The sequence below is a fragment of the Chaetodon auriga genome, chromosome 17 (genome assembly GCF_051107435.1).
Source record: "Chaetodon auriga isolate fChaAug3 chromosome 17, fChaAug3.hap1, whole genome shotgun sequence".
In the NCBI taxonomy this organism is placed as follows: Eukaryota; Metazoa; Chordata; class Actinopteri; order Chaetodontiformes; family Chaetodontidae; genus Chaetodon; species Chaetodon auriga.
This window is the reverse complement of record NC_135090.1, coordinates 12023276-12050086: the sequence shown is the minus strand read 5'-3', so window position 1 is coordinate 12050086 and position 26811 is coordinate 12023276. Positions and strand designations below refer to the sequence as shown.

The window sequence follows — 26811 nt, the reverse complement described above, 5'->3', positions numbered from 1 at the left end:
CACAGGCGGATGCACCTGATTTTCAAAATAAAACTTCTTTCGGACTCAGAAGATCAATAAAACATTTTTGTTCAGTCTCTCTGTGCGGCACAGTGCCAAATGGCCCCGGTGGTTGGGGACCGCTGCTCTAACGCAGTACTTACTGCACTTCCTGTAACTGTTATCATTATCACTGTGTGTGTGTGTGTGTGTGTGTGTGTGTGTGTGTGTGTGTGTGTGTGTGTGTGTGTGTGTGTGCCCTGGGTCAGATCCCGGGACTGTCCCGGGTCAGATCCGGGTTATTATTATTATTATTATTATTATTAGTAGTAGTAGTATGTGTGTCCCGGGTCGGATCCGGGACACACGGGTTGTTATTATTATTATTATTATTATTATTATTGTTATTGTGCGTGATCCCGGGTCTGGTGCCGGGTCGGACTCGGGAAAATCCCGTGTCGAATCCCGGGACCGACCCGTAAATTTCCCGGGACATTGCCGGGTCCGACCCGGGACTTTTCCGAGACTTTTCCGGTTCGATCCCGGCAATGTCCCGGGTCCGACCCGGAACTTTCCCGGGACATTGCCGGGACCGACCCGGAAAAGTCCCGGAAAAGTCCCGGGACCGACCCGGAAAAGTCCCGGAAAAGTCCCGGGTCGGACCCGGAAAAGTCCCGGGTCGGTCCCGGGAAAGTTCCGGGTCGGAGCCGGGTAGGTACCGGGTCGGATCCCGGGTCGGATGCTGAAAAACTGACACTACGTTTACACGTAGCCGGCATTTCACCCTCTCACGTTTCAAAAATAACATCGTGCACACGTGTCCGTTTTCAGAAATATTATCGTTTACACAAACCCGTGTATGTATGCGACTGCTACTCTAAATGCATTCATTCATCCACCATAGCCAACTGAATATGTAAACATAAGTCTTTTGGAGCTAGTGCAAGTTCTGACGTCGGCTACCTAAAACCTTTTTTTTCCCCCGTTTTTCTCAGTTTACATGCAAACGTGCAACCGAAGTTTTCCAAAATCTCCCCTCTGGCTGGAGTTTTTAGAATGCATCGTTTTCAGAGGCGAATTCTCCGTTTGCGTGTGAACGACGGTCACAAACGAAGGTAAACGTCTCCGTTTTTCAGTGTGTGTCCCGGGTCGGTCACACATTTCCATTACTTTTCACACATCCCGCAAATTTTGACGTTGTCCCGCATTGTTATTGACAGTCAGACTCTAGTTTTGAAGTGCGTGTTTTCTAATCTGGCATTTATCTAATGGCTATGTGGCGAAAGCAGTCATCAGGGGGCGGGGCGGGCTGTTGGATCATGTCAATCAAACTGGGACATTTACTTGTCCAGTAAATGCAGATAATTTTCAAATGCATTTCTTTTGTGTAGTTAATCTATGTGATTTTGAGCTGAGTGAGTTTTGTTTTGTTCAGATAATCAGCCTATGTAGCCTAATCCAGTACGTTATACTTGAATATGTGGTTCAGGATATTGTTCTACTAGAACAAACACTTTAATGTGGTGTTTGGAGTTGTGCTGGGGTTGTTGTGTTGCTCTCTGTTGGAGAAAATACAGGAAAAGCCATACCCTTTTAAAGCACATTAAAGTACTATAATCGAAAGAACAATTGTAGCCTTGTCTGTCTATTTAATTGTACACAGTCAGGTGTGTTAAGTTGAGAGGCACTGTGAAATAGCATGAAAGCTCCATGCTTACTATGTTTTCTTACCTGAGAGAACTTGGGAATGTTGCATTAAAATAAGATATATTTGTTAAGTTTTTATTTGCAGTCTGTTATGTGCTACTGAATCAACCAGATGGCAAAGCATAGTAATGTTATAAGCTAAGGGGCAGAATTGAAACGTTTATTTATTTATTTATTTATTTTTAATTATTTTAGACTACTTTGATGCATTGGTATCCCACATTGTCCCACACAAACGTAGTCTTTGTCCCTCATCTGGTGAATTGGGATCTGGTCACCCTAGGTTGGATTCTGGGTTGGCCCCGGGTACTGAGGTACTGACCTCCAGAAGAAAAACCACTGATAGACTCAAGCTTATTCAATACTCTGCAGCTCGACTATGAACCAGAAACAAGAGCAGAGAGCACATTAGTCTAGTTTTAGCTTCTCTGCACTGATTTCCTGTGACTGTTATTATTATTAGTGTGTGTGTGTTTGACGTGTACAGAGGCAGATGCACCCTATTTTCAAAATAAAACTTCTTTCAGACTTTGATGATCAATAAAACATTTTTTGTTCAGTGTCTCTGTGCAGCCCGGTACCAAATGGCCGGTACCGGGGGGACTATAAGGGGACTGCTATAAGGTCAGCTGGTTGGAGGACAGTCATACGGTTTCATTTGGTGCAGCCTTGGGTGGGGCCGGCAGGGGGGAAATCTAAAAGATTTATCGGTGCATCATACAGACATCTCCTGTGGTCCTCAGAACATCATCATCCAGCTTTCATTCCCCCCACACATCTTCTGTATCAAAGCCCCCAAACATATGGTGACTTTCAACAGACTCAGGAGCAATTAGAGGAGCAAACCTCGCGGTCCTAAACAGACACCCGAGGCAAAGTTCAGCTCATTTGTTGCCACATTTAAAAGTCTCTTCTTCATCACCTTCCCCCTCCTCAGTGGTGCTCTCGCTCTTCAAAGGCATCCTCAAGTGATTCACGGGCTCCGGTTTACAACAAAGTACCCGTCCATTATACAACATCAAGAGGTGTCAACCTTCACCAGAATTAGATCCTGAGTGATGCAGAGGAGAACAAAAGACCTGCGTGTGACATGTTCACTTGCTGAGACTGCTTTTCACCGAAATAGAACAAAAGTATTTCATATGTGTACGTGATGAAGTGGGAATAAGAGGAGAGATGAGGCTGGTTTAGTGACATAAAGAGGACATCAAAAAAAGAAAATGCCATGCTGGGGTTTGACTAAAATGTATATGTTTTTAAAAAATGAGTGAGGCAGCGATGACAAGTGACTGTGGGACCGTTTTAGCTCTGTTAGGTTTTGTTTCTTCTTGACAGGTATGTTTCCTGGTGTGCAGGAATATGATAAAAGCTGCAAAAAAAAAAAAAAAAAAGTAAGGCATTTGAGAAATACACACACCGTTGTTCTTTAGAATAATTAGAAGACAAGCACAAGTTCTGGATGAAGAGTTTCCCCAGTTCACATATTTAATGTAAGTACTTTTTTGACAAAATCTTATTCAAAGTTTGACAGCAAGGAAAGGCTTGTGTAACATCATGAGTATTGCTGAAATTTGAGGCAGTTTATTTCCAAGGTCAAGAACTAACTATGAACTTTGAATGAGTTCTGTCTCCTTACAGCCTGTGTATATGTGGCAGTTAGTGCCACAAAATAAACTGGATAGCCTGTAATCTTCAGCAGTTTTTCAGTCATGCACAGTGAATGCATCTTGGCCGATGCTCCTCTTGCAGCCCATTAGAAATGCATTAGTCCTGGTGTGCTTGTAAAACTCTTGTAAACACTGAGCGACTGCAGCAGTCTCTTCAATCAATCACTAACCGCCAGTGCAGATAAGACTTTCAGATGCATCACTGAGATAGCCGAGATTAAGCAACTGTTGGGCTGGACATGGAAATCAATTTCAGAGCTGTATCCGTTTATCTAAATCACAGTTTCCCACTCTGCCGGGATGATCTTTGTCTGGGTTAATGCAATCGCCCTGCTAATCCTGGCCCAGGGCCCCAGGTGCTGCAGCTGGAGGAGCAGGCACAACCACAGCTCCTCCCTCTCTATTTAGAGAGGAACTAGCTCTAAGTTTAAGCTGCTAACATGCACACAAGTATGACACCTTTTTCTAGTGTTGCTCAGTTTACTCATCTAATTTTCATTACAAGGTATACAGTGAATACTCTTAAAATGTAACATAACAGTGCTTCACTGCTCTTGCTGGCTGAACATTTGAAAGGCTATTGGACATCAGGGCGGTCAGTACCAGAGGCCTCACACAATATTCTGGACCCTGTACATAAGCATTCTCTATGGGCCCCTCCCTGCATCCACGGCTATTCATTCTACTATCTTTGCTATAGGGCTCTGTATACTTAGTCCCCTTTCCGCCGCCCAAGTCCTTCACCCCTGGTTAGATGTGTGCCCTGCTGCACCTGGAATCACACCCAGCAGTGTACTGACACACACTATGACATCGTACACTTTGACACTGCACGGTGACAAGCTAAACCCCTGGAGGCCAATAAAACCCTGATCATTAGCCAGCATTTATTTTCTTTATAATTATTTCTACACCACAGGAAATGTATTTGACATACTAAATTTACATTTGTGTGGTGGGTTCAAGGAATATGAAGCTGCCTGTTATCCTCTACTCCCTATTTCCCTTAAAGCCCCTGAAAACTTGGTTTCAACATGCAATAGCATGATTTGTTGGGGGGTACTTAGATGCAGCGACATGTCAACATTTCATCACCTTTGGAATTGATATAGTGAACTCTTTAGCAAAAAGTTGCTTATTTACACATTCAGCAGTTACTGAACAGCATAATCATTCATTTGGAGTCGTGTCCTCCTGGTGAATGTGAGTCCAGTATTCGCTGCCTTTTAGCCCTGTTTTCCAACTCCTGAGGGAAATATCTGGCTCTTTAGTTGCTGAATGCTCCATTATTTTCACCAGCTAGTTGCTAACTGTGTCTGTCTGCTGCTTGGTGCTCAGAAGTAAGTGTAAAGTAAAGTTTCAGAGCTTTTTTTTAATGGAAAAAACATGCCTGCCATGCATTCAGGATGAACCAAAACAGTGAAGCCACAGGTCAGACAGTTTAATAATGAGCTGAAACTCACTATGATAAAAGCTGAGGGGAGCTCAAGTTATTATAAAAATATCTGTTATGGCCAATTGAAGTAGTTCTCTATAATCTTGAATATTCTTTGCTGTGTATGCCAAATAAGTATTATTTTTTTTTGGAGTTAACACTGAAAAACTCTCATCGGGACTGTGTCTGTGTAGTTTGATCAAATCATATTGGCAGTGGTCTGGGACCATCGCAAACAATCCCTTAAAGGTTGTCAGACTTTCATTCAGATGTTGCTAAACTCTGATTGGTGCTCAGGTGTTTGTGACATCACCTCTCTTCAACTAAGCGACGCCCACCCAACCTCAACCTTGTAGGTTTTCAGGGCCTTTCCTGAATCGTTGGCTTTATTTAGATTAGAATAGACACAAACAAACATGTATCTGTGATCTATCTAAGCTTTTAATCAATAACTCTGTATCCAGGTTCAGCACCTGGAGGTGTGCTCCACCTAGCATCGTTCAGTCTGCTCCACACTGACTGATGATTTTTGCTCCAGGGTCAGGTGAATAATAATGTGCAAGGGATGTGGATCTCTTCCTCCGCTAATCAATAACATCAGTGCAGCAGAGCTCCTAGCTGCGGCCTCTGATGGGTCCACATTGGACAAATGTCTCCAGTAATGAGAGACTCAGAGAACAAGCTGAGAAAACACGCTGCGAAAACAAGTCAATACAAATGATCAGCAGGAAAACTTAGAATAGCTCTCTCACTCATTTTTTTCTCTCTGCCCCTTAAACTGCTCTTTTTGCACCGTTAGATTTGTGATTTACTCGAGTAAGATGACATTTTGTCAATAACACCCTTAGGGAGTGACTGCACTATGGCACAGCATCGATAACAAAGGACAAGAAATAGCAGGTATGGTTTCTTTGTATTGTTTCAGCTTTAATCCTTCTCTACTTTGAAGATACTTAAAATAAAATCTGTAAATGGTCACAAGCTTCCTGAACTGAAGTCTGACTTTATATATAGAAGTGAGACAGCGGTAAAAACCAGCACAAGATTGGACCAACTTTGAGAAAAGTTGAAGGATTACTTCACCCTTATCACAAAAAACATATTTTCTGAATTGGAAATTTGGTTTTACTTGCTGAGATTATGAGTTATCTGCAGCTGATGCATCTGCTTCCACCCCAATATGGAGGTGAATTCAATTGTAAGCGATGTTCACACAGTGAACACAGCCGCGAAAAATCAGACAATGCCATGGATAATCCACAGACCTCGCTGTCAACAGTTTTAATTGGAACTGTTGCCTTGGTAGGAAGAGTTTTTTGTTTGTGTGTTTGTCTGAAGTGACTCTACAAACACTATAAAGTGGACACTAACGAGGGCAGAAGGCGGACGAGTCTGGATGCTATGCCAACTTGTCTGGGAGCCTGATCTGGAAGAACGCGAGCCCATATAATCAGTTCCAGCCTTAATCTGATTTGATTAGTGTGTCCTGCTGGACGAGGAGAGGAGCTGCACCCTGCTGGCTGCAGGCCCTCCGGCTGCTGTCACACACTCGGCATGAAGGCTCCCAGTACTGGTAATGAGGCCAGCCAAGTCCCTTTCTCTCCTGTCTGTCACAGGCGAGTGTGGATGGAAACACACAAACACATGACGGAAATGAGACCTCAGGGAATCAAGATGTGGTAAGTAGGTAAAAATGGCTACGTTGTTTTCTCCAGCAGCTCAGAGTATGTAGACACACAATTATAGTGATAATTATTACGGATCTGTGTCGCCATAAGATTGCCACAGAGGTTTGTTAGAGGCTGTCAGAGGTCAAATCCGGGTTTGAGTGTGTGCCAGACAAATCTGGATCAATATCTCAGAAAAAGCAAGATTTACAAGGAGTGGACAAAATAAAAGAAACACCTTGTAGTAGCCCTGCAGTTTCGATCACTTTTCGGTCAGTTTTGCTGTCCTTGGCTTTATGTTGTCAAGATATTTGACACTCTTGCTTTTGTCAGATAAGTTTGCAGCTCAGAGGTGATCCAACAGCAGCGATGTGGCTTCTTTTCCTCCTCCACATTTCAAGCACACGCTGTTACTTTATATTCCATTTGACTCTCACTGACTGACTTATGAGGCTGATTTTGCTGTTTAAATTTCTGATTTGACTGAATTCATATTTAGTTCACATTCTTTCTCATTTGTTGTGAACCTCGCACTTCAGATTTGGAAATCAACATATACTCTGACACTGAGTCCATAAATGAATCAGACCTTAAATTGGTAATTTGAGCCACTGGGCTGTGCAGTGGAATAGGATGAGGCCAGAGTCTTTGTGCCCAAATCAAAATGTCATATCAGAGTTTTGGCTGTTGAGCTAGTTTTGTTATTTTGTTGTGGTGGTCCCTGTTGAGATGTGACATGTTTCTATTTTGTTGATATGAAGTAGATATATTGGGGCCGATGTACTTATATTTAGGAAATTCAAATAAAATCTTAATAAATTATCAGTGCAGGGCTTTCTATTGCAAGTTGTTTCTGTTATTTTGTCCACACTCCGCATTTGTCTGACCCTTCTTGAGCTCTCCCTCTTTCTTTGCCCATCTCCATCGTATTTCTTCTTCTATCCTTCCTCATAAGAGGCTAGCAGAGCTTAATCAGCGCCATAAGCTCCAGTAAGTAATCCACTTCACAGACCGGCTCTGCTTGGCCCACAACACACTGCAGCCCCCCTCCCCAAAATGGAGCCATTTAAGTGTGACTGCTGAAACATCTGCATGCTGTGTGTGAGCTAGAGTTACTGTGAGTGTATGAAAGACAGGGTGGTTACCCAGGAGAGTGTGAAACAGATGCTGTTAGACTCTGACTTACATTTCTAATGAGCACCGGGGCATCAGCGTCCATTGGTGAGTGAACAATCTCCCCCTGAAGACGGTGCTCAGTGGAGGTCCCTGTGCTGGTTGGTGGATAGAGCCATCAAGCAGGAAATGCTGTCACACATGGAGGAGAAAGGGACTGCTACCACCTATGTGCATGGAAATAATATCCTGTGACACAGCCAGGCATGTAATGGGAAAATGCAGGCACCAAAACCAAGGACATACACACATGAGAGCAAAGTGAGCTGAAATATTCAGCTCAGAAACAAGGATAGATCCTCATTCTGGCTCATAAATCAGAATAGTGTTTGACAGATTGTTTTCCTCCATAAATATTTAAGGACGATGACAGCTTTCGCAGTGATTGATCTTAGAATAATTCTCATTCAAATGCTGCTTCATTCTGAGATGTAGAGCAACTTCTGTGGGTCAAAACTAATATTATCTTTCCCTTCTGCCCACTTTAATATGCAGAAAATATGACTGGAGGTAAATGGAGAGATTTGCATAGAGAAAATTTAGCTTTGATGAAGATGTAGGCTGATGTTTGAGCTTGAAGCCTGAATACAGAAGAGATTGAAGAGTGCGTTTGTGTACAGTGAGGTGTCTTTTCAGGAATAACTGCTCTGAAAGTGATACTACAGAGGCTACTGTGGCACTTTCATCTGAGTCCGTTGAGGTCAGTGCAGGTAGTTTTATGCTGCAGTGGCTGAGGATACCTGCGGGATGTGTTGGCAGTACAGGAGGAGTTGAACCTGGAGTCTCTGCAAGAGGAGGAGGTGGTGCTGGGATGGTGGAGAAACTGTGCCACTGTGCATGAGGCCTCACACCTGGCCAACCGTAAGGTGTGTGTGACAGCAAGTGGCGGAGGAAGTATCCAGTTCATTTACATAAGTGAGTGTTATACAATTAGATTTTATGCCCTTGGATTATTATTATTATTATTGTTCATGCATTAATGTATGAGCAACAATTTACAGCTGTAGTTGGTTGAGGTGGAGCTAATTTTTAACTAGAATTGTTAAAATAATGAAGAAGATAAGCAGAAAATCCTCATGTGCGAAGCTGGAGCCATAAAATGAAAGGTGCCAATTTTGTGTCAGTCAACTCATTGATTCATCATTAATCCTTTCAGCTGTACTTGCATTTACTGTTGAGTAGATTAATGTATAATGAAACGTTATATCTTAAAAGCTTTTCATATGTTTTGTTAAGTGTTGTCTAAGTAATTAGTAAATTAAGCTGCGAAATAACTGTAGAGAAATAAAAGTAGAATATTCTCCTGTGAAATGTAGAGTAGAAGAAGTGGTATGAAAAGAGTGCTTGAGTGAACGCACTTCAGCGAACAGCCAATAATTTCAGCATGTTTTCATCATGCAGTCTCTTTGTTCCCCTTCACTGCAGACTGAGGGTCAGCCGTTTGTACACCACAGGAGCTGATGACGCTTTGATGTGTGAAAATGCCAATCTTTATATTTTTATTCTGATTTTTTTCCACAGTATATATATGTTTGGTTTTAGCTGGATTTCTGTTCAGCTTTGGGGTTTTTCTGGTCAGGGGATATGTTTAAATTGGTGAACAGCGCACACATGCATATATTATATACCTCATGAGGCTCATTTAGACTGTGAATGAAGAGAGGAAGAGAAGGAAAGAGGAGTTACGGTTCTTAAATCTTTAATGTAAACAGCAGTTTTGAGGGGCTTTGAAAAATCCTAAAGAAAAAACATCTGAAGGTATTAAATAGGAAGGGGAAAATATATAAATCATACTAGAAATAACAACCATGATTTGTTTTTAAATTAAAAAAATACATAAACTTTCAATTTTGTGGCCATATAGTCCTGAACACACACACGAAAAAAGACAACTTCCCTTGACCAAAACACGAACATCCTCTTTGTAATACCAGCGACTTGGCAGTTTCACAAGTTCAAAATCACTAAATAATGACCATCTCACAAATGATAAACGAAAAAAAGCTCAAATATTGCTTAGGAATGTTGTGTACAGCAGTCATTACAACGAGAGAGACTCAAATGAGGGAGAGACGAGTGTGTGTGTGTTTGTATGTGTGTTTCACAATGGTGGTGCTTTTACGGTTGTTTGTAGGTGTGTACAATATGCACTAAGCAGCGGTGGGATAGGAACATTAACATTAGAATAGTTAAGAGAAAGGCTTTTTACTGTAGTACAGTGCCTTGATTTTGAGGATCAACTTATTCTAACAGTCTTTAGTATATGTGGAACAGGACAAAGCGGATATACGAGACCATTTTCGTGACTTCTTCAAATGTACTTCAACCTTCCTTTTGGCCTCTTGGGAAACATTTAGCTGCCACAAATACTGTACGTGAGAATGTGACAGGAAATACTGCGAGAAAGCTGACGATAAAACACATGACCCCGTCCCTCCCTGCTCCTGGACTACACAACCGTCATCCGTCCCCCCACAAAAGCCCTGAGGAAAAATAATAAAGTAAACATAAAGGAAGGACAACAAGGAAGCTGAATCAAATAGAATTTCTAAGCATTTGTCTACGACGATCTTCAAGCAAAAATGACGACGGGCGCCTCGGCCGAGAATAAGCGAATGTTTCAAAACATCAGAGGAAGAAGACGCAGGACGACCAACGACAGGCCCGACAAGTACTTCCTGGTTTCTCTTCTCCATGGCAAGCTGATGACTCTGCATCGACCTCAAGTCCCTCAAGTGCAGCGAGCCTACTAATACGCACCATTTTCTCTCTGATAAAGGTCTAGCAAGAAGCAAGAGGAAAATAGTTCAGTAAATCCTTTTTTTCTTTCAATCACAGTTCTTTTTTTATATCATATGGTTTTTATTTGTGTTTGTTCCAGTTTGTAAGAAAAGGGGATTGGTCCAGTGGGTACAGTAGGTGCTGGGTGGGTTGGGGGTTCGGGGCTCGCGGGGACGGTCATCTAGTTGCAGTCGTAAACAAAGTCATAGTTGCTAGGTTCTTTGGGAATCGGGGGCGGGGCCTCGGGGATCTGGATGTTCTCTAGATCCAAGAGGCGAAGCTTCATCTCCATGGAGAGGAGGGTGTCCATGTCAGATTTGGTGTAATCGCTGGTCATCTCCTTACCCAGGAGGGCGTTCAGACCGTCTGTCCACACGCAGTACTGCAGAGACACAGACAGAGCCCAAACGAAGAGACGTCAGAAACTGAAGTCTTAATCACAAACTTAAAAACTTCCCAAATCTACAAACCATAATCAAACACGACATGATTTCAAACTCTTAGCGAGCTGTTGACTCCAGCTGCTGCAGAGACATGCAGGCATAAAAGACGCTCAGCACCAAGGGAGGAAAGTCTGTGTACACTGAGACTCAGGAGAAACAGAGCAGAGACACCTTCTTCTCTCTTGTCCTCAATAGAAACTTCTATGTAAAGAAAAAGTCGAAAAAAAAAGTTTCTGGATTCAAACACAGAGAATATGATGGGAATTATCCTGAGAGGAAGTCATGAAGTGTTAGCCATAATCTGCAACCCAGATTCCAGAAAAGATGGGGCATTGTGTAGAACATAAACAAAAACAGAATGCAGTCATTTGCAAACAAAGTGTCCCTGAGTCCATGTATTAATATCCTTTATACAATCATGTGTTCACAAAGTGGTGAACCTCGCCCCTTTCATACCCAATCATGATGCTATCACCTGTTACCAATCAACCTGTTTACCTGTGGACTGATCCAAACAGGTGTTTCTGGAGCATTAGACAACTTTTTCAGTCTCTAGTTGCTGCTGCATCAAATTCAGACTAAACATATATTTACAAAAATCAATGAAGTCGACGGGGTAAAACATTAGATATATTGTCTTTGTGCTGTTTTCAATTGAGTATCTGTGAAAAAGGACAAGCCAATGGACACATTCCATTTTATTTAATTTTCATGCGACAGTGTTGACCTCTTGATGTTTACACTGTCAGACAGTATAACTAACCATTCACAGGACGGTGGCTAAGCCTTAAAGAGTGCATCAAGCCATTGCGGACAATGTTGCACATCAGTCACAAGTGTTTTATAGAAATATTGAATTTGTCTCACTTGATTTGCACTATATCATGATGAATATTGATGTTGCAATATAAAGTATACAGTTACATCTAACATGATAAGGGATTTTGTCCATATCCCCGACTCAGAACTGTCTCTGAATGCTTTTAGAAGCCATTAAAATGACACAGCATTTTTACAATTTCCTTTTAATCTTGTTAAGCCCTTGAAACAGGTCCTACACTGCTGAGACCAAGTCCTCTCAAAGCAATAGATAGCGTAATAATAAATATTCAGGGTCTGGGTATAGCAATACCAGGCTTCACTGGCACTATCTCTGTCTTTTTTCTTCTTTGGGGATTTTACCAAGTTAAAACCAGAGTCTTGATGTACTGAAGTTCAAAGTGAGATAAAGTTACCTTGTGGAGTTTTTGACCACTAACAAGCTATAGTGGGGTTCCTGGTTTGAACACATAGGCGATGTGACACACACTCACGCCGATCCTTTCACGCTATTCCGCTAAGCAACAGTTGGAGGCAGTAACGCGCAAAGATAAAGACAGTGAAAAAGACGACTACTTGCAAGTTAAATTGATGTTGACGCATTCAAAATGTTTTTAATAGTGTACATTTAACTCTCCTAAATTTTTGTGACTTAAGTCTGGCATGAGTTCAAGTCTTAAGCCTACAGCTCTCGTTTTGAGTATTATAGTTTTCTTTTACAGTTCTTAATGCAGTTATCTTATCTTAATCTACTGCAAATCTGTGCTGACATTTATGCTTTGACAGTTTGTACATTACATGTACATTGTACCAGCAATGAATTGAACTGCCAGAAAAAAGGTTGTAAAAAGAGACAACACACACATTAAGTCCACTGTGCATGTATGAAATGAACCACTGAAATAGGCTTTAGTGATAATATAAAGTACATATCTGACACTTACATACATATACACTATACTTGTGTGATCGCACATGTGCGTTGTGTCTGACGCAGTCAACCACCGTTGGCTTACCTCATGCTTGTCAGGAGCAATAAAGTTTAAATACTCGTCCGACTCATAGAGGACAGAGAAGGCCAGCTCTAACACCTCCTGGAGAGAGGACAGAGTGAAAGGCAGAGAGGGAGGGGTGACAAAGAGAAAATGGTGCAAAGGCAGACCAGGAGATTCAGACAGTGACAGAGTGGAGGAGGTGGGAGAGAGAAGTAGAAGAAAAAAAAAGGTGAAAGGAAAAAAAAAAAAGAAGAAAGAACAGGTGAGATTTACACCAAAATGCTGCCATACCAACGCAATCTCCCTCTCCTCGTGTCTTGTCACCATCTGTTACATCAGCTGCACATCAACTCATCAGGTATCAGCGAGCTAGGACTGAAAGAGAGAAATACCTGAGATGCCCTCAGATACTAGATATTAAAAAAACGCCCGTGAAGGCAGGGGAATATGATGTGATATGATTGTGAGTGAATTCTCTCAATATCCACCATGGATGACCGCGGTAAATAAAGTGATGTGAGGACAGAACAGGGAGAGCGAGACCAAGATACATGAAAATAATTCATTAAAATGCTCGCTTGCAATTTGCGTGAAATTAGCGTCTGATTTACTAAGGCGGCAGGTAATTACACAGTGAGAGACTGGAACTGCGGCGTAGGTGCACTTTGTGAGGGAGAGTTTAAAATATGCAGCTCCGTGGTGGGCTGAAGCACAAATACTTCTGACTGAAGTAATGGGAGTTCAAAACATTTACTACAGCCAAAATTCAATTCAAGAGACATGGATTTGGACAATCAGTATATACTTTTTATTCACTGAAAAGTTTCTAAAGCCTCAAGTTAAGTTAAAGAGATGAAAAAACCTTAAGAGACACAAAAGGAAAGGTTATACAAGCAGGACTGAGAGTGCGCAGCCCAGCTAGAGGCTTTGTTAACATCAGCTCGTTAGCAGTGTCACTGTGAGCATGTTCTAAATGAAATACAATGCATTAACAGCTGCCTTAGCAGTTCAACTTTATGGCCACAAACACACTACTCTGCTCTTTATTTGGCACAATAAAGCAGATATTGTTCTCATTTATTTACAGTTTTTGCTTTGTTTATGGACTAATTAAGTGCAGCTTCCCTTTCTTGCAGCGCTTTGTCCGCCATCATTGAGATTTCAATAAAATACTGCTCAATTAAATCTTCCTTTCCCCGCCACAGCCTTATTTTAATATAGCTGCACAAATCTGCAGCTGCTCTTTGGATGCAGAGGATTTTCCACACAAATCAGACCCGGCGCAAATCGCATGAACGTTACTAAATGCAGCAGAACATGCAATCATCCACACTCATCATATATCCTCCAGTCATGTGCGCGTTCCTGCATGTACATAAAGCAGAAAGATGTGCTTCAGTGATCAGATGCAAAATGCAGCACATGTGAAAGGCAAAATGCACTTTCAGGTCAATGCACCTGTTCGCTAAATAACACGCATGGCCTGAGGCACCGAAGGTGAAACTGAAAATTTTGGCCCTGAATACTTACTTATAGGAGATGTGTATGGAATAATCACAAAAAAACGACATGTATAAGAGTTGCTTGGGATGAATACCTTCCGAAGAATTTTGGAAAGGGTCTGAAAGCACTGCTTGGCACCTCACCCTCCCAACCTCTGTGTCCCACAAATGCTCCTGATGCCAGCTCTGCTCTACAGCCCGTAGAGGTGACTTTGGCCTTGTAACAGTGAGTAATGAAATGTGCTTGTGCTCTCATTCACAATGCTGGGACAGGCCGGCTAGATGGCCTGCAGACCCCCCTCAGGTCACTCGCCTAGACCTGTGCTTATCGACAACGTAATAAAGGAGACAAAGCGGGGAGGAGGTGTGCTCCTTTGTCTTCAGGGTTATTTATCCAAGATCCAATATATCAGAGTCCCGTGGGTGAGGGGGGGGGTGAAGGTTTGCAGAGGCAAAGTGCAGGAGAGGAAGGGCTGATGTGTACACAGACAAAGACAAGATGGCTCTTTCATCCTGGGTAAGGAATCGCAGAGGGCACGCTGATGTGTTAGTTTCACATTTAACACAGCAAAGAAAAGATGTCAGCATAGTTTTGGTGGGTGATTGAGCGATTTGTGTCTGCAGCTAAAGGACTAGTCTGTGATTTATTCAAACGCAACGCCGCTGATGGATACGTCTCTCTGTGCTGAGCACCGAAACACAAGTTATTGTGTTATTTCCCAAAGCAAATTTATGTAACTGACATCATGTTATGCAACTCTCTCGCATACAGAAACACATTCTCTTGCCTGGTTACACGCCCACCCACCCACACGTATGCACGTGGACGCACACGAGTGTACACAAACACACACACACACACACACACCTTGTTTTGCTTGAGGGCTCCCTTCTCCTTCATGTGAGGACAATCTTTGCCGGTGATAACAGCTTTGATATCAGCCACAGGCACTGCACAGAGGACAGGAGTGAGTTAACAACAACAACAACAACAACAACAACATCCCTGTGACAACTGTGTCATCCCAGATGGATGACTGGTTTATCCAAGTGATTAAAAGTTAAATTTCTCCAAAGATCCTTCACTGTGCATGCGCTGCAAATGAAACTGATGCTAACTCTTAAAGCCAACAGTCAGTGTAAATGATGATTGCTTGTCACTGGTCACACTGTGTTTTGTCCCTTCAGCATGGATGGAGACTGTAGACTTGAAAATATATGAATAAATATTGTGAGCTACAAACATAGTCAGTGCAATAAAAATGCTCAGTGTCACAATAGTGGGTAAAACCTAGAAATAATTTCACTTGACACTCACGTTTGTCCTGCAAAGAGTCGTGGGGCACTTCGCCCTGAGGGCTCTCCTCCAAGTCACCATAGTGCAGGACTTTATGGTTCGGAGACAGACGGCAATACCAAAACTTATCTGGAAGAAAACACGAGGGGAAAGGAAGACAGAGGGAAGGAAAAGGGAGAGAGAGACAGATTTAGAGGAGTTATAAAATATGTCAGTGGCTGGCATAAGACATCATATGGGATCGCATGAGTCATCAGCGGGAGAGAAAATTAGCAGGGCAAAAAAATCTGTGACAAAAAAATAAAAAAAGAGAGCGAAAACAGCCTTGAGGAAAATCCACAGATGGACCATGATGCAGTGCATGAGGGAGGGATTTGATGGGCAACAAAACAGACAGTTGGCCTTCATCATTTTAACAGTGATTCAACAACAATATACACATTCAAGTTAAGATCACAAAAAGATATTCAGGCTTTTGTGCCTCTTCCTCAAATGAGGCAAAGACGGAACTTTAACTGTGATGCGTCCTCAGCAGACGTAATGAAGGGCCTGCAGAAACTGTTACTCAGGAACTTCAACAAAAAAAATTACAGTTCTTTGGTGTTACAACATGTAATTTAAATAATGAAGGCTCTACAAGATAGTCAAACAAGCATTGTGCATCACTGTAGTTAAAATCTACACATGCATTTATGCTTTTATTAAGACTTTTACACACACTGAGGAGCAGCAAAGCTCTTGAAACATGTTTTATTATCATTGTAATGGTCAGCGTCTTTTTGAGCAGGACTGTTTAAGCAGACATAATTGCTGATCAAGTTCAGTGTGTTTTCCTCTTGGCTGACGTGACACGAAATCCTCCTGCAGCGGAGGCCTTTAACTACCAGCTGCGGCTGTAAAGCGCCGGTCAGCCTTTGCAGACCAGCCTGGTGTTCCTTCGTGCTTTCCTGCCAAGGTGGGCACCAAGCTGAGTTGGCAGTGAGCGGGCACAGACTGGGGAGGTCTGGCTGGCGTGTGCATGGGTGGCACAGTCCAAATCCTAATTGCTGAAAATAGACAGTTGGCGGCGCCAGGCTGGTGCACAGTGGCACTGGTCCACTGGGGGAGAGGAGAGAGATGTGCACGGCAGCTGTGAGTTGAGGGACGACGCTTGGGAGAGGACGCCATCAACTGTTGGACTTAACCGACTGCAAAGCGCGACTGATTTATGTGTGCATGTGCATCCACACACCAGCACATATGTTCTTCCTTTGGCTTGAAGACGCTGTATCTCTATCTTACATTGAATTTCATTCTTGTATCACTTAAACTATAATTGTCTTAATCTGAGTCAGCTGCCAGGACGTGGGTGAAAGATGCAGTGAGTTTCACCAGAATCAGGCCAACTTTCCTATTTTAGTTTTGTTTAGTGCAGCATTTACACAAGGTACACTCTCTTGAGCCCCGGGTGCCGTTACCTGCCGCTACCCTGCACTTAAAAGACTGCACAGGTAGTGCTCTTTCTTCCAAACTTCAAAACACCATCAACCTGAGCTTTTAAAGCGATGCATCCTCTTGTAATTTGCAGACTGGCACTTTGGAAGGGAGAGAGAGAAGAGTCATCTGCACTGAAGTCAGCTAGATTAATATTTGATGTAGGTACTTGAGTCCCTGCAGGCTGGGGGACTTTGAAATAGTCGTACAAGATGCCGAGGGAGAGGTGGGAGAAGGAGAGAGGGAGGATGGGGAGGAGGGGAGTGCATTTTATGTTTGTAAAAGATAGGACACGTAACTGCGGATGGAGAAAGTTAACATCTCTAATGGGTATAAACATTGTGAAAGTTTATCTGAGGAATGCATGAAAGACAAGAGAGAAATGACACTAATAAACCAAGTTTCAGCGTTACGGTCCGCATGCAGCGTCCTCCTTTTGATTTAACGTCTCATTTCATGTGAACACCAAGCCAGGATTAAACTTGCTATAGGGCTCCTTTCATTCTTGTTCAGCTCGCCTAAGTCCTGCAAGACAAAGCGATCTTCACATTGTCAGCTCTGGATATAAGTACCAGCGTGAGAACAGAGAGGAGAGGGAGAAAGGATTAACATGTATGGGTGAAGGGAAGAGAGATGAGAGTGTGGAGGAATGGAGCACGTTAAGGTGGCATTCGCTCACACATGCACAGGGAGGGAGATACGAAGATGCAGAGTTTTTATAGGATTGTTGTGGAGAAGCAGCATGTCCTTGACTCCTTCCAGAGTCCTCAGAGGCAAAGACAGCTCCAGCTAGCTGGTAGCAGGCAGACAGTCAGTGTGCTGTTGCAGCAGATTAAAGCTGGTGTAACCCTACAGGCTAGCGTGCTAAATTAAATCCAGTGAGGCTCATGAACTGCTTCATATACAGCTGTGTGCGGGTGTACTGCTCCTGAATGGCTAATGGTTTCTGTTTCTGTGTTTAGTATGTGTGCTGGTGCATGCACATATGCGACTGTGTCCTCAATTCCTTAACAATGATGTGGCAATACGGAAGAGCATAAATCAGCCGACCACACGCAGCGAAGACGAGCAGATACTCGATCTGGGTTGATGCTTTCCACCTGAACATCTGTCCTGCAGCATCTATTCATCTCAGATACCTTCTCTCTCCACTCCTACATTCATTTTTCTGTTTCTGTAATCCAGCTTTGATGACATCTGTGTGACAGCTGCCAAGACCGATTGTGATCAGGCTTTCAAATGCCAGAATACATCGGAGTCAGTGGAGAAAAATCCACCTGGTTGGGCTCAATTTGATTTGACTTATTTGTAAGTAGAGGTCCTGCAGGGGAGCTGATGACAGTAATGCAATAACAACAAGCTGAACCCACAACCTGAGCTTGTCACTGTTTTTTTTTTTTTTTTTAATTTCATGTGTTTGTATATGTAGAGAGAGGTGAAGGAAAGTGTAAGAAGGAGGACAGAAGAGTGAAGGGATCAGGTTTCAACCAGATCAAACCCCCTTTGACAGAGGAGCAGTATATTATACAGGCTAAATGCTACCGCTGCTACCCCTTTTCCTTCTTCCCTCCTCTCCTTTCTCTCTGATGGCAGCGAGGGTGAAACACGATATGTGGCCAAATGATTTGAATACGCTCCTATTTGAGCTGGCTGCTGGGGTTTTCCCTAGCCTCTCTCCTCCACCGTATCACTGCGAAGGAATACCATCAATACAATAAAGTCTATAGGTGCTTTGTGTGCAAGACATTTTTCAACACATCATGGCACCACGGACAAATCAGACATCCATGATGTCCATGAACATCTCAAATATCCCTTGAAAGCTGCAGCCTTCGACATCCACCATGCATGCCACGAGTTGTCTGACTTGTGTTATGTCTCAGCGTGAGATGCACTGCTTTATCATTTCCATTACACCCTCCACACTGCAGAGCCCGCGGTTACAGCAGTCTGCTCTTTTGTCATTCTTTCATTTCTTTTCTCAAAGCTTTCTCTAGACTCTATCTTGACAAGTGTGTATTACTGCGTGTTTACCCTGCTTACGCCTTTTATGCATGGTTGCATTTCTTTGCATGCCACATGTACACCAGTGTTTGCATGGGCAAAAGGAGGGGAAGGCGGCGAGTTTGTGTATCTCAAGACACAGAGACGCGTGCGCTGCATTTCTGTATGTGTACAAGTAAGAGAGGTGTCGTGTTGCTATATGTCTCTGCCTTGAAGGCTGACAGAGCCAGAGAAAAAAAAGAATGTGTGAACCATCATGACAGCAGCTCCACAGCAGTCCAGGGCTTCAAAGATCTCCGTGATAACATATCTCTTGTGGGGGTTTTTCACAACGCAAAGGGAATAAGGCGATGAGTGGGGGTGCAGAGAGGAGGGATAAAGCACAAACACACAGAGGAAGACAAGGCAGGAAACTGAAGAGCTGCCATTGTGAACACAGCAGAGGTCTGTCTGGTTATGATCTGTGGATGGGTGTATGTTTATACGTGTGTGTGCCCGCGTGTGAGTAGTGTGTGTCTCACCCTGCCTCCTGCGACTACTGATTTTCCTGAAGCAGGTTCCCTCACACAACCTGTTGAGCCTCTGCTGTTTGATCAGCTCCATGATCTCAGGCTGGATCTTCTCTCTCAGCTCCCTGCAGAAAAATGAACACACACACACACACACACACACACACACACACACACACACAATTAGTTTAAGAGAATTATCTAAATACTGTAAACCACACCTGTTCCTATCTGGCAAGCAGAGGACAGAAAGCTACAAGATGCTCCACGACCTAGAAGAGAATTGTTTTACATTTCCCAGTTTTTCTGGCAGCGTGCAATATTCATCTGTCTAATGAGATCACCTGAATTATGACTGTCAGGAGGGAGCAGAGGATGCCAAACACACAAATACACTGCCACACATGCATGCACATGTGCACACACTCTGAAACATGTCATGTAGCTTCCCAAAAGGCTGATGAGTGGGACTCTGAGCTGCTTCAGCTCCTGCTTGGATGGCTGTCATTTATTCATGCATCTACATGTATGTGTGTCTGTGTTGCATATGAATGTGAAGTCAACATGAATTATGTATACCATCTGCCCGAGCAGTGCGGCTGCTCCCCATCTTTTATTTTTCATCATTGTGCTCGATTCTTTTCTGTTCCATTTTGCCTTTTTGTTCTTTTTCCATGTTAAAAATGCGCAAACTTTTGGGAGGATGTCAGGTTTTCTAGACATGTAAAAGCTTCGCATTTTTAGCATGTTCTTTTTTATTTCCCTTTAGTATTTCCCCTTGCTGATGTCCTTGATCACATTTTTGCCCTTCTCTCTCTTCCTCCTTCAGGCTCATCTGCTCTTGTCTCTCTTCATCCGTCTCGCCTTCGCCGTCTGTGTCTTTGCCTCATCAGTGACTCATTACATTGATCTGTGGTCGGACATTCACTCCGACATCTTTAAAGAAACAGCTAGTGGGGAGGGCGTGGCTCGCTGTAGGAAGGATGGATGATGATAGCTCGGCTTTACCGCCTCATGTGCTATTCTTCTGACTGCACTAGACACAGGTGAGACTGTTTTTGTCTGAGGGCTTCTCAGAAAGCAGCTCCAGTTTCAATTTAAACTGATTCTTTCCGGCAAATGCAGAAAATCACAGACAATTGAATTAAAGGGCTGAGGTGTTGTACTGGTGGACCTCTATAAAGGAAGCACTCTGGTTGCTATTGGGTGTACAAATGATGAAAGAAGCGAGGCACAAAAGCCCATTTTCAGCTTCGTAGAGACACGCAGTACCTAGACACAGAGCATCAGTAAAATATTTCCAAGCACAGGTGGAGAAGGGAATTCAGTTAAACGACTCTTCCACCTAATTTTCTGGGACTGCATTAAAGTAAAGTTGTGTGTTCACGTTTTCTCGTATCCTCAGCAGTTCTGTTCTGACCAGCTGCATGAATTCTTTATGCAATGCCAATTCTTTTTTTTTTTTTTTTGGTGTAAGCAACTTTCAGTAAATAGAAAACTTTCCACATACATTGCAAAAACGGCATCTTTACTCATCGCAGCAAACTGATGGTCTACAGGACACACAGCTTTGATGTGATGCCATTATAGTTCCTCCCTTCACCTTCTTTTGATGTCTAAAGCCATTCTCTGCAGTAATTGATAACAGGAAACTGGCAGCGTTTGCAGCAGGTAATACAGTGCTCCTTTAAATCAGCCGTCTGACATGGCTCTGCTCATTATGTTTACAAGTCATGACTGTACTGTATTGATTAGAGGAAAATTCCACCCCCGGGCAGTCTCACGCTGCTGAAGAGAGACCCGTCAGCCTGTGATGTTCAGTGCTTTCCAGCAGTCGTCATGATAACATCTTAAAATGTGAGTTTTCATTTCAACGCCTAATTCAATTACTTATCGCCTACTTCTCCCAGAATGCCTTCTGACAACAGCCTGAGATTTGATCATTCTGTTATCCTTATTTTCTCATTAATACAGGGAAGAGTGGTGTTGTGTTATACATAATTAAATGTCTTAATTCTTAAATGTGAACTATAGAAAGGTACCCTGACAGCGTAGTACCTGGTACCAGTGAACATGGACTGTGATATGGAGACATCATATTTCTACAATTGGCTATGTTTTGTCACTATTGAACTTTACTACAATTTACTGCATTTTAAGAGTTATGGCATTTATTCTGCCAAGGCCAAATCTGTTAATGTTAACAAAAGTGATAAATAATTCATGTATCCTGATTTGGATCTGCTCCAAAATTTAATGGGTTCTTCTCTGGCCTGTGCTACAGCCTTCTATGAAGTTTCATGAAAATCAGGCCAGCAGTTGTTCCTTAATCCTGCTGAGACACACAGAGAGACAGACAGACAAACGGGACCAAAAACATCACCTTGGTGGAGGTGATAAGATAATTACATCTAAAAAAGTGGACCTTGAATTAAAAGCCCCATTACCTGCAGTTTTAGGGGACATTTTTCTGTAGCTTCCTTTACTTTTGTTCTGCCTTCTCCCCAAGGATTAATTGGGTGCCAAAGTTTGGTCTCTACCCGTCCAATATCGATTCAATAAGCCCCAGGCTCAGCATTGATTACTGTTCAGAGGGACAAGCTTTCTCGGCGAAATGATTTTTCAATAGTGCTGGCGACTCCATTAAATACAGGCAGGACAAAACAATGTTCTCCATTACAGGGCCTGCATCCATGATCTGTCAATGAATGATCTATTACAGACTAACTCGCCATGCTTAGTGAGCTGCAGGGTCGTTAACGGAGCATTCACTGGGGATGCCATTTGCAGACTATTTGAATTTGATGCATATTCCTAATCACGAGGACAGCACCGGTGCAACCTGCTCTAGGCCAGTAGCTGGAATTTGGTTGACAGATGGAGAGGAGAAAAAAAGAAGCAATTCTAAGGATATTAATGACCAGGGCTCTTTTTAGATGCAAATCATGCCCTCATTTGTGGCCTGATAAGGCAGATTAGAAGGGAAATTGCAATTAACAACAAGAGTATCGATGAACGATTCCCCCAACTCCAAAGTAGATATCATTCACATTAAGTTCAGCATTTTGTGAGAGGCTTCAGACAACCAATATAACCCTTTGACAAGGGTTAATGCACATTGTTGGAATTCTACACTGCGACAACATCACACTGGCCAGTGATTGGCTGACTCACAGGATGGGGCGGGACTGGAAGTCTTCCTGATTCATCCTTTCGGACTGCCGTATCTTCAGGATCTCTGTGTAGCTCAAGTTCTGCAGGCGGCTCTTGAACTGGTCCAGAGAATTAGGCTTGAGAGTCAGCGCTCGCATGATCTGCTCCTTCACCACCTGCATTACCTGCAGAGGAGGAGAGGAAGAAGAGGGTGCGGTGAGATCAGCACGGATGCAGGAGCAATATAGGGTCTGTGTGTGTGTGTGTACTGGCCATAGACATCAGGAAGTCAAAGCTAGCCCCCTCCCTATTTTTGGAGGGTCAGGGGAGCATATAAACTTCCGTTCAGTTCCCAACAGGATAAATGATAGGTTTTTTTTTTTTTTTCCAGATCTGGAGCCTTTAATCCAGTCTGGTGCACTGAGCCTTAGGAGAAAAAGAGCAAAGCAGAATAATTCAGCAGTGGCTAGTCAGCTGTTAGCCCCAGTATCATGCATCAGTGAAATGCATGACAGAACTTGCCTATAATACCCAAGCTAGCTAATACCATTAGTCTGGCTGTGGCTGTAGAAGCATGACATGAGTGGTGTTCCGAGTCATCAATCCCACTCAAGGGGTCTTTGTGATCAACGGAGGTAACAATGCAGTAGGGAAGCGCTTCACAACAACACATAAAACACATCATGCACGTCTAGATCAATTAGCCTAGCGTGTATGCGTTGCTGTCAGGAGATAATTAAAGTCTCCCCACAGAAGCTGCAGAGCTGAGCACACACGCATACCCGTTTAAAAGTGATGCTCTGAAAATAAAACGGAATCATCATCAGCGAGCGATGGCAAACAATATCAATCCTCTCCACTTAAACAGAGACTGCAAAAAGACATCATCTTACGTTTATGCAGAGAAAAAAAGAGTAGAAGTAGAAAATGATGAACCAACAAGACGATTTATGTGTTTGTATTTGACATTCTCTCATGAAGTCTGGTGTGAAAAACCTGGTCTTAGTAAAATTCAAAAAAGACTTCAGCAAGGTCATTTCTTGTCTGTCACTTGAAGTATAAATCAGTTCAGAATAGCTACTCCGATGAAGCAGAAATAGCTATTAATGAAATTAATGGTTATTAATAAGAGAAATGGAATTAAACCTCAGTTCAAGCTACTTTATGAGAGGACTACACTGATTTTTAACCCAGTTAATAAAGCACTGATCTTTCCAAAGTATAAAATCTCTTCATTTTTCCACACATACACTCGAGCCTCCGGGAAATGAGTCCTCAGATGAAATCTTCAGTGACAGCGGCTTCCATTTAGGTTTGCACTCGGATTTGCATTCTGCATAATTACAATTTGAACATGAATATAATTCGACAATTTTTTTTTTTTTTCTTTTAGGAGGGACTTCTCTGAGTGCCAATGTGCCGAAATTGCTCAAACACAACAGAACATCACCTGCTACACCAGCTTCCCCTCAAAGCTGAGCATAGCTTGCAGCGCTCGGGTTGATGTGAGCCTGTAAATCCTGCTGAGACACTCTGTGTGATATTTGGCCAGAAAAATTTAACTTTTCTCTGGCCAGGTTGAGCAAATGCTGTTCCAGTTACTGCAGGCGGTGTGATGGTAGACGTGACAAGCAGCTCTGATTATGGATCAGCCTTGTTAGCAGCCACCCCTGAGCCTGCAGATGCTGATTCACTGGATCAGATCATACTGAAGTGACAGAAAGAAATAGACTGCCTTCCCTTCTGTTCACTTTGATTTTACTCCATTTTTCTCTTCTCTGCTCGCCTTGTTGATCAAATGCTTGAGGACACGCGAATATTTCCAGCCTGTGCAAACACACTTCTTCACGACACGCCAACTCAATTATAATGAGAGACAATAAGAGTTTAGAGTGGTTGTGTGTATGTGTGCGCTGACACATGCACCGAAACAAAGATGTTTTTGGACTTCCCTTGCGATTGGTGTGTTCTCCTGTTCTGTACTATTCTGTTTCATCTGGGCTCCTCAACCTTAACAATCATGCCAAAACCCAGTGAGCCAAGATCCCAAACAAAGTCTTATGTAATATTGTTCTTGCTGTTTGTACTGCAAGGAGATTACTCATCAACTGGCTAACCTCTGAACTCTCACTAGTCAGACTTAGCCAGGGGTGAGAGCAGTAAAAATAGCAGATCTGAGTTGCCGAAAATGAAATGTGAACAGCGTAAACCTCAGCACCCAAAAAAAAAAATCTGAAAAACTCAAAGGCGATCGAGGATAATCCTCTTGAAACAGCATCGCATTTAGCATGCAAAAATGCATAAAGAAGTGGTCTGGGCTCCAAGTCCCCTTTTTGAGACGCTGGCGCTGCACAGTGAGAGTGCCACAAAAAGGAATTAACCCATTTCTAATTCTTTATCTGATAAGGCCTGAAGGTAATACTCAGCTCCAACCACAGCAAAAAAAACTGTGGGTACTGGGAAAAAACACACTTTTTTTGTTACTGATTACACAATTTAATCCAGGGATTAGCTTTTGGAATGCAAATATGTTCAGAGGAGGCAATCACAGTGTATTTTCTAACAAATTGACCTTGGAAAATCAAAAAAACGGTTGACGACAGAAATGAGGATGGTTGGCTTTTTGGCACCACCTGATCTTTAAAACGAGCTTCATCACATATTAGTAATCAGATATGACAAACCAATAAAATGGTGAATTTCAAGAATCCCTTGCAGAGTCTAGATTATGACCCTGTGAAACTCATGTATTCTGATTTATCTACAAAACTCAGATGCACATCAGCGCACATGAGGTCCAAATCTAACTGGCATTAAAGCCGATGCAGAACATCAGTGACTCAGCAAGTACATTCTTTAAATGCCGTTTGACAGAGGCAGACAAACTCTGAGATCAAGATCTTGGCTGTTTAAAAAGACGCTCTGTTCCCACTGGCACAGAGCCCCTGCGTGCAGAGTATTAACCTCATGATATCATTGTTAAAATAGTTTGGAAGCCATCATGTAAAGCTGACACCGTTGCTAAAAGTTTATGCTTTGCTCGAAACAGAAAGTCGCTGTCCTGTCCGGTGGTGCATTATGAACTGTGGCTGTATGTGGAAGTCATTACACTCTCAGTCATAACAACTGATTTTATCATGAACAGGACCACCTACGCTGCTGGAGCTGAGCCATTTTTCAGGAGTGTCCAAGAATGTAAACACTAGCATAAAAGTGACCGACCACTAGAGGGCGAGGGTCAACACTTCCTCCACACCAGCCAAGATTTGTTCAAGGTGACAAAGTGCAGAGACTCTGAGCTACAAAGAAGAGAAGGAGGATTTTGCTTTTTTTTTTTTTAATTCACGTCCATCTGTCCCTTCCCATCCTTCTATCAGTTTGTCCATCCATAAAGACAGTTATCCATTCCTCCCTCAGCTGAAATGAAAATTTATGTTAACTGTCACTTCTGGATGTCACCTCCATGAAAGGCCGTGCTCTGTATTCAGTTCTCGTCTGTGATTCACTGCAATATGCATGCCATATTTCTATGGTGTGGGGGGGGGGGGGGGGGGGGGGGGGCACAGGTGTCCAGCTAACAGCAGATTTACAACCCCCAGGACTGTCCTTTCAGCCTGAGCCCCTGGCCTCAGCCTCCTCCTCCTGTTTGAGCTAAAAAATGTGCAGATGGATGAAGCCACAGCTTCCAATCATGCTACGAGAGATTCATCGCTCCTGTCCACTACCTTTAATCACAACTTCGCCCAGTTACCTATCATAAATTTTCACACACACATACACACGGCTATAATCCACATAATTAAGCCTGAAATTAATTTATTTTCTCATTAACAATACAAATGGTCTGTCAGTGTGTCTAGCAGGAACATTCTTCCCTTAAGAAGCTATTTGAAAGTAAAGGAAATTGCATGAAAGTGTAACAGAGAGAGGTTTGACGACCTCAGTTTGAAGTTTATCATCGGCAGAACCGTAAAACCCTGAAAGTATCTCCTGAAATCCTGGAAACAGCAGGAAACCTTCATATTTTAAGGGCTTTTTAAAGCAGATCTCATCACCTGCAGCTCACTTTCCAGCCTCATCCTGATCCCTGGAGGCTGACTGCCATCCAGCCCCAGTGTCTGGGCAGAGCCGTCCCTGGGGAACGTTCATTAATATGCCTTGTTTGCAGTCATGTCTCCGGCAGGAAAACAATTCTGTTGGCCCATGT

At 42.9% G+C, this 26811-nt stretch overlaps 1 protein-coding gene across 10 annotated transcripts in view; it reads right to left on the bottom strand.

Moving 5' to 3' along the window:
• Positions 1-9306: 9306 nt before the first annotated feature.
• elmo1 (engulfment and cell motility 1 (ced-12 homolog, C. elegans)) overlaps positions 9307-26811 on the bottom strand; it is a 103299-nt gene continuing 85794 nt past the window's right edge. For all 10 annotated transcript variants that reach the window (XM_076754524.1, XM_076754522.1, XM_076754527.1 and 7 more), the window contains 6 exons: positions 22626-22789; positions 19464-19576; positions 15487-15594; positions 15037-15119; positions 12688-12765; positions 9307-10791 (listed from right to left, as the gene is read on the bottom strand). In XM_076754524.1, coding sequence (XP_076610639.1) covers positions 10591-10791; positions 12688-12765; positions 15037-15119; positions 15487-15594; positions 19464-19576; positions 22626-22789 — 747 coding nt within the window. In that variant the 3' untranslated portion in view covers positions 9307-10590. The remainder of the gene's footprint in view (positions 10792-12687; positions 12766-15036; positions 15120-15486; positions 15595-19463; positions 19577-22625; positions 22790-26811) is intronic.